Consider the following 9,807-nt stretch of genomic DNA (forward strand, 5'->3'; position numbering starts at 1 on the left):
GATGGGAATAATTTTCTTGTTTCTTTTCTTTCTGGTTCTCCATCAGTTTTCTGGGAAAGCAATGAATCAGTTAAAAATCATCAAAACATGGCTCAATATCTAAAAGAACATTACTTCAAATTGGTTTCTACCCCTTAAAGTTCTAAAAACCTTCAACGTTGGTCAGGGAGGAGTAAAGAGAAAAACTAGTCCTCGTCGTTGTTAATTGTGCTTACCATACCACCCTCATGCCACTTCAGAAATCCTTCCTCAAGGGCCTCTCTCATCCATTGGTGCCGGCAACATTCAACTGCCTCAGGAATTGTCAGCCAACTTCTTTTCCGGCGGTTCTGTTCTGGCCAACAGTCAAGCTCTTCCTTCACAAACAAAGCAAACATGGCAGCTCTACACAAACCTTCTGGACTGTACTCGTCTTGAAGTGTTTTGCTTTTAAAGAGGTAGTATCCCAAAAAATGCTGAAAAAGAAGAGGTATAAATCCCACAGATTCATGGAAAACAAAATACAAGGGAATCACGTAACGTCTACATACGCTCCAACCTACAAGTTTATTTATATAAGTTACTTATTTAAAAACAAAAAGTTTACTGAAGACAGTCTAAACTGCGACAAGCACATTTCGTTAGTAAGTCACTATGATAAATTTAAGATTACTGTGATCAGTTAATGAACTTTAGCTTCGACTCTTTAAAATAATCCAAAACAAGTTCACCCTTCGTTGAATGTTATTACTGCATCACATTGATACCCCTCTTGTAGTTCTATTATTTTTATTACAGATGACAGTAACTTTCTTTGGAAGAGAGAAATATATTGAAGTTTTATCACATCATCATGCTCAAAAGGAGTGCGACAGAAAGTATCATATTGTAAGAAATTCACTCCATTAACAATAAAATAACATTCTGAGCAGAGAGAACTAAAGATGATTAAGCAACAAAAAGACACGACCACATGCAAAGCTCAAAGGCAGTGGAAATGTCGCTTTTGCCAATGTGGTCTATTTTAACATGCAAATACATCTGGGAAAAACCCACTAAAGCGTGATGAACCTCCATGTGGCAGGAATAACTTATTTGTGTATCCAAATGCTACAGAATAAATGAAGATAGGATACAACAATCTCACCACTAAATCCCCACGAACTCCAGCCTCCTCTATGGCTTCACGAACAGCTGCCTCTTTAACTGTTTCATCATTTTCCCACCCTCCCTATATATACAAAGACAGAGATGTCAATTAACAGCACTCATAGGCATCTTGTCAGCTCTAAGGCAAATTAAAACATGAACATAAAGAACTTATTCCCCAACATGGCGGTGCTGCTAACCACAAAAAAAACAGAGGCCAGAACAAAAGAAAAAGAACAATTAAAGAATAGAACAAGAAGTCTATCAAGTCAAGTGTAAATGTGTAATGGCCGGAAAAGAAAAAAAGGAGAACCAACTGTAAATGCCAATTCACTGGTTCAAGTATGCGCACACGCTTGTATACCTTTGATTGAATAACCTGCTAGTAGTGCTACCAGGTTCAATGCAGCAACATCTAACTAGCATAAGTAGTCATGAAGAGAATGAAGCATGTAAACATCGCAATGCAGCAACATCTAGCTAGCATAAGTAGTCATCAAGAGAATGGAGCATGTTAAATATGGTTGCTGTATTTTAACAAGAACATTAAACAGTGAAACTTGTCAATCGTCAATGTAAAACTTGGCAAACTTGAACGTGTATTTGGTATGACGGAAATGTTTTCTTGGAATATAAATGGTTTTCTTGTTTATTTTCTAGTATTTGGTTAGTTAGCAAAAGTATTTTATTGGAAAATATTTAATTTAGGCAAACACTATGGGAAACGAAATGGGTGAGGCCGGGGAGGAGCAGGGCGGTGGGGGTCCGGGATCGAGGTTGGGGGCCGAGGTGGATTTGGAGGGGGGGGGAGTGTAGGGGTAGGGAATGTTGAAAGAGTGTTTTGGAAAATATTTTCCCTCCTCTTGATTGGGAAGTCATTTTTCTTCAACCGGAGGAAAATGAGTTCACAGGGAAAATATTTTCCAAAATATTTAAGCCAACCAAACATAGGAAAATTGGAAAACATTTTCTAGAACATGTTTTCCTTCATGCCAAACACACCCGATATCTTTTTAGTTGTTAAACTTGGTAAGGTTCAGTTTCGCAGTGGAGGAAGAAAGTTAGCAAATCTCTTAATTATGAGGTAGAAATACAAAGTGCTAAAAAAGACCTTACTATCAGATCCATCAGAAGATAAAGTCACATAAGGTAACTTAATGCTAGCCCAAGAAAACACTTTAATCATAAGAACTAACATAGCATATTGCTTGAAATCCAATAGAACAATTCTCACCTTCGGAAACAGAAGACCGGGCCCACTTGTTGAGTTTATCATCAGTACTTCAACTATCTTTTTGGATGCGTCACCACCATTTTGTTCCATATCCCTGAACTTAAACGGAATACACCTGCGGCAACTTGGTAAGAATTCAGAATAGACAGGTTTCGAGAAAATATTATTCTGACTTCAAATGCAAACCCAGGAAGTTAAAAAGAGATGTTGTTCCCTGTTTTCAAATCCTTTAAGAAGCAGAAAAAATGACAGACAAAAGATATCAAACGACATACCAACTACCAGGAGACTGAAACCCATTTAAAGATGCTGCGTGAAAAAGAGACCCCAAAAACAAAAGCCAGAAAATGTACCAACTGAACTTGTCGTGAAAAGGGAAACCACAACAAGAACTCAAATGACAACTTCAAGAGACATGCTTGGTATTTAATTTGAAGAGCTAAAATTTCAGATTTGAGCTTACTGCAATTTTTAGGAGCTAAAAGATTAAGAAACTTTTGCTCCATAAAATCAATACACTTCTATTCTAAGAGGATATTTTAACGAGAATCACATTCTATACTTTCTAGCCACGGAAGGATTTCTCTTGTGTTCCTGAACTTCTCTACCTTATGCTGTTGCTTCTCTATATCCTTTCTAAGAACACATCAAGTATTCAATTGCATAACATACCCTTAGAAGAGTCCGAACAGCAAAATACTCGAAAACCAACTATCCTTAACAATATAGAACATGGAAGACCCCGTTACTGCAAATGCTCGGTGCTTTTCCTTCTCACACTTTTGAGCTGAGAATAATCTCATCGCATGACTGTCTCAGTGGAGCCATGTTACCACTTACCAGTTTGATTGCGATAGGGTCAGTTGGATTCTTTGATCACTGCTGTCAAATAACTCTGCACTCGTGATGATGAAGATAACGAGAGATTCACTACATGCTTTTTGTGCTTTATTTATGTTATATGTCATGGCTTCTGAGTTATGACTCCATTGTCAAGGAGATGTTAAGCAGAATAAGAACCAAAACTAGATTTAGAGCAAGTGTAATGAGAAGGAAAAGGATAGCTTCCTTCTGATTGGATCAGCAAAAGAACTTAATATAAGAAGAAACAGCGGGAAACAAAAATTATTTCACCCCTATAAGTCTATAACCCCAATTCTGATTTATCTTAAGCTTATCCAATCACAGGTCGCCTCCAAAAGAAATTATAAATAATGTTGAATTGGAAAACCAAAAACATAAAATTAACTCAGACCAGATAGGGCCACCCAATTCCTACATTCCAGATTTACAAGATTCATTGTTCTTCTTTTACCGCCTCAAATTTTACTTCTTTTTTTAATAAGCACTTAAAGAGAACAATGGCAGCCTATTCCAACATGTCTTAACAGTTCTTGAATGCTGCTCTTTAGAAAAGACTTCAAATTCTTTTTTTTTTTCAATGACGGCAGTATACGGGCCCGTACACTACCGTACAACAACAATAACAACAACAACAAACCTAGTATAATACCACAAGTGGGGTCAGGGGAGGGTAGACCTTCATTTTTTCTCGCGCCAAGATCGTGCAGAGGGTCTAGTGGAAACAACCTGGGTCTAGTGGAAACAACCTCTCTACATTCACTGTAGGGGTAAGGTCTGCGTACTATCACCCTCCCCAGACACCACTAGTGCGACAATTTGCGGCATGACTATTCAACCGGGTATCTGCTACCTCCACGAGCACACGTATCGGGTCTTGGGCAAAGTCACCTAGTATTTTCTTTTTGCCCTGCTAGATTCGAACCTGAGACCTCATGGTTCTCCATCAACTTCATTGACCACAAACTTTTTGAAGATACTAACTTTATTAGTCTACAGAAAGCTAAAAGATTTACTTTTTCTTCAAATCGAATTGCACAAACCCAATACCTCAAGCAAATTTCACAAAAGAAAAACTAAGATAAAGAACTACAAATGCCCCGCTAGATTCGAACCAAAAATATCCACATTCAATAAAAAGATTTACCAAAACTAAGAAGAACCAAATGAGCAAAAACTAAAATAAATCCAAACAAAATAGAGAATAATTAAATAAAGAAAAGGAAAAAGAAAGATACCCAGCAATGAGTCGATAACCTTCTTCATATCGCTGTTGATGCCGACCCGTTCGAGCTACCAATTCAGACATTTATATTCAAATATCTATTAATATATACAAAAAATTTGCTAAAGCTGGTAAATCCAATAATAGATAAAGCCCTTAACCATATTTATCCTTTCTGCATTATAAAAATTCAACCTTTTTTCTCTTCATAAACAGCAAAAAAGGTTGTTCCCATTTTCTTGGTTTTGTCAAAAAAAATTGAGAAACAATAGTGAAAAGAGGAAGTAAAAGGGAAAAGGGTGTTAAAAGCAGCGCATGAATCGGAGCAACATGGGGTCTGACGTGGTCAGTCAGTCAATTTTTTAAATTTTAATTTATTATTATTACTGTATTCATTTTTTTTTTTTTGTTTCAGTTCGCTTATGAACTTTTTGTGGATACTTGAAAAAGATTATCCTTGTAAAAAAACAAGAAAAAAAGAAAAAGAAAAAGAAAAAGAATATCTTAAGGAAAAATCTCAAATAAGTCCTACTTACCGATTATAGCCATTAATAATAAACTTACCAAAATTAGCCAAACACATACAAAAATTAAAAATTTAAATAAATAAAGATTTTTTCTGTCCAAGAGATCTCCTTTTATATTTTTAAGCGTGATCAGCAATATTAGATACAAGATGAAAGAGAATTTTATGGATAAGGTAGCAAACAAGATGATTATATAGAGAGAGAGACACACAAAAAAAAATTATGTTGTTAAATATATGTAAATTATAAATAACAATTTATAAGCGGTTGGCCATTTTGGCCACTGATACGGACCAAAATTGGTCGGTAACTTCATAATAATTTTAAAAAATTATTTTTTTTTTATGAAAAAAAAATTGACCCTAGGCGGGAAAAAAGAAATTAAAATTTTCAACTGATTTCAGTCGGTATACTTGACATTTTTTTAATTAAACTTTTTTTGGTAAATAATATGCAAGTCTGACTAGATTTTGGTCAAAGATTGACCATTTTCCGGGCTGACATTGATCGAAATTTTTTTTATGTGTCAAACATAGCAGTATTTCTTTATTGTGGGACCATTTTTTTCAACTGATGGTGGTCGGTATCTTTGTGTAAAAAATTTTATTTGGCTTTTGTGATCAATTTACATATTTTCCCATCGATATCGGTCGGTTTTCTCTTCCGACCGATTTCGATCAATATAATGTGGACGGTTTTTGGCATTTTTCTAGTAGTGGGTGTTGTTCCAATCAATTGGAAACATCAAGAGTAGTTCAAATCTTAAATTTGAAGTGATTTGGAGTACATTTGAGTTAAATTTTAGAAGAGGCTCAAGGAAGAAGACGAAGTTAGTTTAGTATAATAGTGTATAATATTATATATTGGTATGTAAACATCTCTTATACACTTCTATACACCTATATAAATAGTGTACATGTCTCGTATAAAAGCATATAACTTTTAGTTGCAATTTTTGTTTATAAGTCCAAATCTCCATTAAACGACTTTAAATTTTGTAAACAATCTCCTTAGACTATTTCTAACAAATCTAAACAACACCCGCTCCAAATGGTGAATTACCTTAAAATTCTAATTTTCATCGTCAAATGAATTTGTTGTTGAACTAATGTTTGACTCGCTGATACTTATTCAGAAATTGGGTTAAAAATTTGAGGTTTTTTTAGCGATTTCGAAAACATATTTGGAGTTGGATTTTGAATCTTAGCCTATCTTTTTTGGGCTACGACTTTGCGAAGTTATATATACCACCTGGTATGTATGTGTGTGAATTGCATACCAAGACAAATTTTTTATTGGATTACATTACTTTAATTATACAATTATAAGTCTAGTTTAAATTATGTTGCATGTAATTTCTCATGTTTGGTAATAAAAGTGTTTATTTACCACAAAAAAGAAGTAAGTAGCATTCCCTGCATTAGTGAATCTTAAGTTCCTCCCCCGCATGCCCCGGCGGGAACAATTTTATTAACGACAAAGGGCCAAATATATCTTTGTACTATGAAAAAAGGTTTAAATATAACCATCGTTATACTTTCAATCTAAATATACCAATGTCGTAATATTATTGGTTCAAATATATCCCTATTTCATTAAGTTTGCCCAATGTGAACATCTCATCCTACGTGATACTGACATTTGATAAGGTGGATGTCATATAGCATGCCACCTCAACGCTCCTAACCCATTTTACCCATCCCTTCTATTTAACGGAATAGGGACGCTGATGTGGCATGTCATGTGGCATCCACCTCATCAAATGTCAGTAACCTTGGACAAACTTAACAGAAAAGGGGTATATTTGAATCAATAATATATGATATGACATAAATATATTTGGACCGAAAATATAACGAAACGTATATTTAAATCTTTTTTCATAGCACATGAATATATTTGGCCTTTTGCCATTTTATTAATCTTTAATAGAGGAAGGTGTGAATACTTAAGATACCATTAGGTTGTTCCAAGTAACTTGATCTCTGAAATGGGAAATAATATACTTCCTCACCCCGCTATTTCCCTTTGAACTTGTAGAAATAATGAACAATAAAGAATCCTTTCACTGGAATATGATAGGTTGCTTGGCGTTACATGTTATTTCCTGGCCACCATATAATATAAATTAGTGAAATTTTCCGCGCTTCGCGTGGTTGCAAAATTATCATTGAATTTAAATGATTTTAACTAAATTTAGAATAGTAAGAGATAAAATATTTTATTAGCCGATTTTTTCATTAGATAGCTAGTAAGACTTGTTTTTCTCTAAAATTTCTTCAATTCAACTAAAAGAACTACGAAATAAAAAAATTTAAAAATAACAAAAAGAAAACAATATATAATAACTAAGTGGCAATTGTGGTGTACATTCATTGAATCCATTTTCATTATGTACTTAATTTTTCCTATTCTTTCTTGTTTTTTTTCATTGCTTCTTCATCTTTTATTTTCTATCCATTCCCTCTATTATATTTTTAGGCCCTTGTTCTCCCTTTTCATACGATTACACTTTTAATTTATCGCATTCATTATGATGTAAACACGATAAATATAGAAAGAGAGAAAACTCAATTGTAACTTTCGACTAAAATGAGAGGAAAATTTGCAAAAATAGTTAAACATATCAAAAAGACAAATCGCCATTCCTCCCCATTTTTCTGTATTTTTTTCTTCTATCCTTTTTCTCTCTCTTTTCCGCCTTACTTTTCGTAAACTTATTTCTTTTTCGTCTTTCTCGATTTTTTTCCTTTTCCTACTCATGAAATTGAAACGGGAAAAAAAATCCTAAGCAATCTAGTCTCTAAAAACGTGGAAAAGGAAAAAAAATCATCTCACAAATTTAGAGTCATAAAACATACATCGACAATATTTGATATTAAATGCCCAATACAATAAAAAAAATTAAAAAAAAAAGACATCACAAAGCATATTTTCTATTTAACTTCCACTAAATCTAACATACATCAAAATTTTTGAAAAAGACGGTCTTCTATAGTTTATCAATTAATCCAGTCACAAGATTCTTATGTGTCATCCTTCTCTTGCAATAACTTTAGGTTTCTTTTTCAATGAAATATAATATATTATTAAAATAAATAAACAATGTACAAGTTATAGACATATATAAATAAAGGAGACTATAATCTAATGCTAATAAATATACATGAACAATCATATGGACTTGGGGATAGCAAATGTCTCTACTAATGTTACGCACATTTCAAGTATTTTGATATTTACCAAGTATTTGAATTAAAATTGTGTCATGACAAACAAAGGTAGCATATGCCATTTATCCAGAACTATCTTTGTAATTTGATGAACATGCAATGGGTGAATTTTCAACATGAACTGGAAAAGTATGTGCATAGAAGCAATAAAACAAAGGTATTCATTGTCATAACACCTTTTCATAAAATTTAACACCATAGATTATATATGTCATATAAGCTAAAGATAGTTTTTCTTGTTCTACAAATAATAACTATCCAATCCCAAGAAGAAAATAAAATACAAATTCATAAAAAAGAAACAAACATGTAAGTGGCTCAACAAAACATAATATATGTCTGCTTCATGACTTTTTATACTACTATATGCATCGCATGGAACTCATATCGAGTTCTTATATTAAAATATGCAGCACTTGTAACCATAAACCAACTAATAATGTCAAAAAGTCACATAGCAGAGCTAGAAAATGAGTTTATTTTTATTTTTATTTTTAACATAGCACATTAATGGAGAAAAATTATGTCTCTTGCCAAATCAATAGGTACTTCACTTATAAAATGTATTTGTATATAGTTATTTCTTTTTTGTAAATTTTGTAATATTTTTTAAAAAACAAAATAAAGAAAGAAGTAGTAAAAGGTAAAAGGATAAATAAAGTAGCTGAAAACTCCCATTTAGGCCGACTCTATGTATGGAACAAACTAAATGAATCCGTTTCAAATTAAACCCCAATTTTTGACAGATTCTAGATATAGAATCTTTGATTTCCTTTTTTCTTCTAGTTATTTTTCTTTATTTCTTTTCCTTTTCCTCCTGTTACTCCATATATGGATTACTCCCCTCTTTTTGTCTATATTTTCTTATTTTATCTCTTCCTAATTTTATGCAAAATCCTTAAAAGTAAGATTTTCTTTAAACGATTCTCATCATTTTCTCCTATAAAAGTGCTCTTTTTGGCAGTGAATAAATTCAAAGTGATCCAATTAAAAGAAAAACGAATAGGACACATATTAGAAAACTACATTCAGCAAAAATGTTGTAGTTTCAGACCTAAACTTTTACAAAGATTCTGACCCCTGCTTCCTTTCTTCTTCTTATTTCACCCCAAGATATCCATGAAAACTTAAATCCCGCCCAGTGGAAGTCCATCTCCTTTTGTTGTGTCCATGTGACCGGTATTGGAATACTTGAAGAGTGAAGGAAAAGATGAAGTTACTTATATAATAAGGTATGGTGTTGATCATACAGGAGCATAAGATAGTAACAGTGTCTGATACCTTTAAAATACATAATGGCTTTGGATTCTTAATATCGTAGTCCTCTGCTCTCATTCATTTGTGCATCTGACCTATGCATGCTAATTCACGTTGCACAAGATTTGGATTTGGATTGTGAAAAAGTGAGATTGTGAGTTCATATGGTCTATCTGTTTATATACTTGTGTCACAATTTAAGGTGGAAGTGTCCTTTCAAATTCTGTAACGAAGTGGCGCCTGAAATTGTAACTGAATTTTTTTTGGAGAAATATATTTAGGTTACGGTGTAACTGATAGGATTAGAAAAGACACCTTTACTCTAAAAGGTGAGAATTAATT

The 9,807-nt window shown here is 33.2% G+C and overlaps 1 protein-coding gene across 2 annotated transcripts; it reads right to left on the bottom strand.

The window, feature by feature from the left end:
* Window positions 1-2: 2 nt before the first annotated feature.
* On the bottom strand, window positions 3-4,723 carry LOC104228564 (nudix hydrolase 16, mitochondrial). 2 transcript variants are annotated; one of them, XM_009781043.2, is made up of 4 exons: window positions 4,462-4,723; window positions 2,363-2,477; window positions 1,127-1,210; window positions 3-455 (listed from the first exon to the last, which is right to left on the bottom strand). In XM_009781043.2, exons 1-4 carry the CDS (start codon window positions 4,530-4,532, stop codon window positions 186-188), a joined length of 540 nt encoding a protein of 179 aa, XP_009779345.1. In that variant the 5' UTR covers window positions 4,533-4,723; the 3' UTR covers window positions 3-185. The 2 variants fall into 2 exon arrangements, with proteins under 2 accessions (XP_009779345.1, XP_009779344.1); XM_009781042.2 differs by having other exon boundaries at window positions 2,363-2,486; window positions 4,462-4,713.
* Window positions 4,724-9,807: the final 5,084 nt, after the last annotated feature.

The sequence above is a fragment of the Nicotiana sylvestris genome, chromosome 12 (genome assembly GCF_000393655.2).
Source record: "Nicotiana sylvestris chromosome 12, ASM39365v2, whole genome shotgun sequence".
In the NCBI taxonomy this organism is placed as follows: Eukaryota; Viridiplantae; Streptophyta; class Magnoliopsida; order Solanales; family Solanaceae; genus Nicotiana; species Nicotiana sylvestris.

What these genes read in the sequence shown, in the direction of transcription:
- LOC104228564 (XM_009781042.2), bottom strand. Translation starts at nt 4,532, where the DNA reads ATGTCTGAATTGGTAGCTCGAACGGGTCGGCATCAACAGCGATATGAA. An exon ending in CCGGTCTTCTGTTTCCGAAG is followed by an intron (nt 1,211 to 2,362) that starts GTGAGAATTGTT and finishes TTGTATATATAG; the next exon opens with GGAGGGTGGGAAAATGATGA. An exon ending in GAGTTCGTGGGGATTTAGTG is followed by an intron (nt 456 to 1,126) that starts GTGAGATTGTTG and finishes CTTCTTTTTCAG; the next exon opens with CATTTTTTGGGATACTACCT.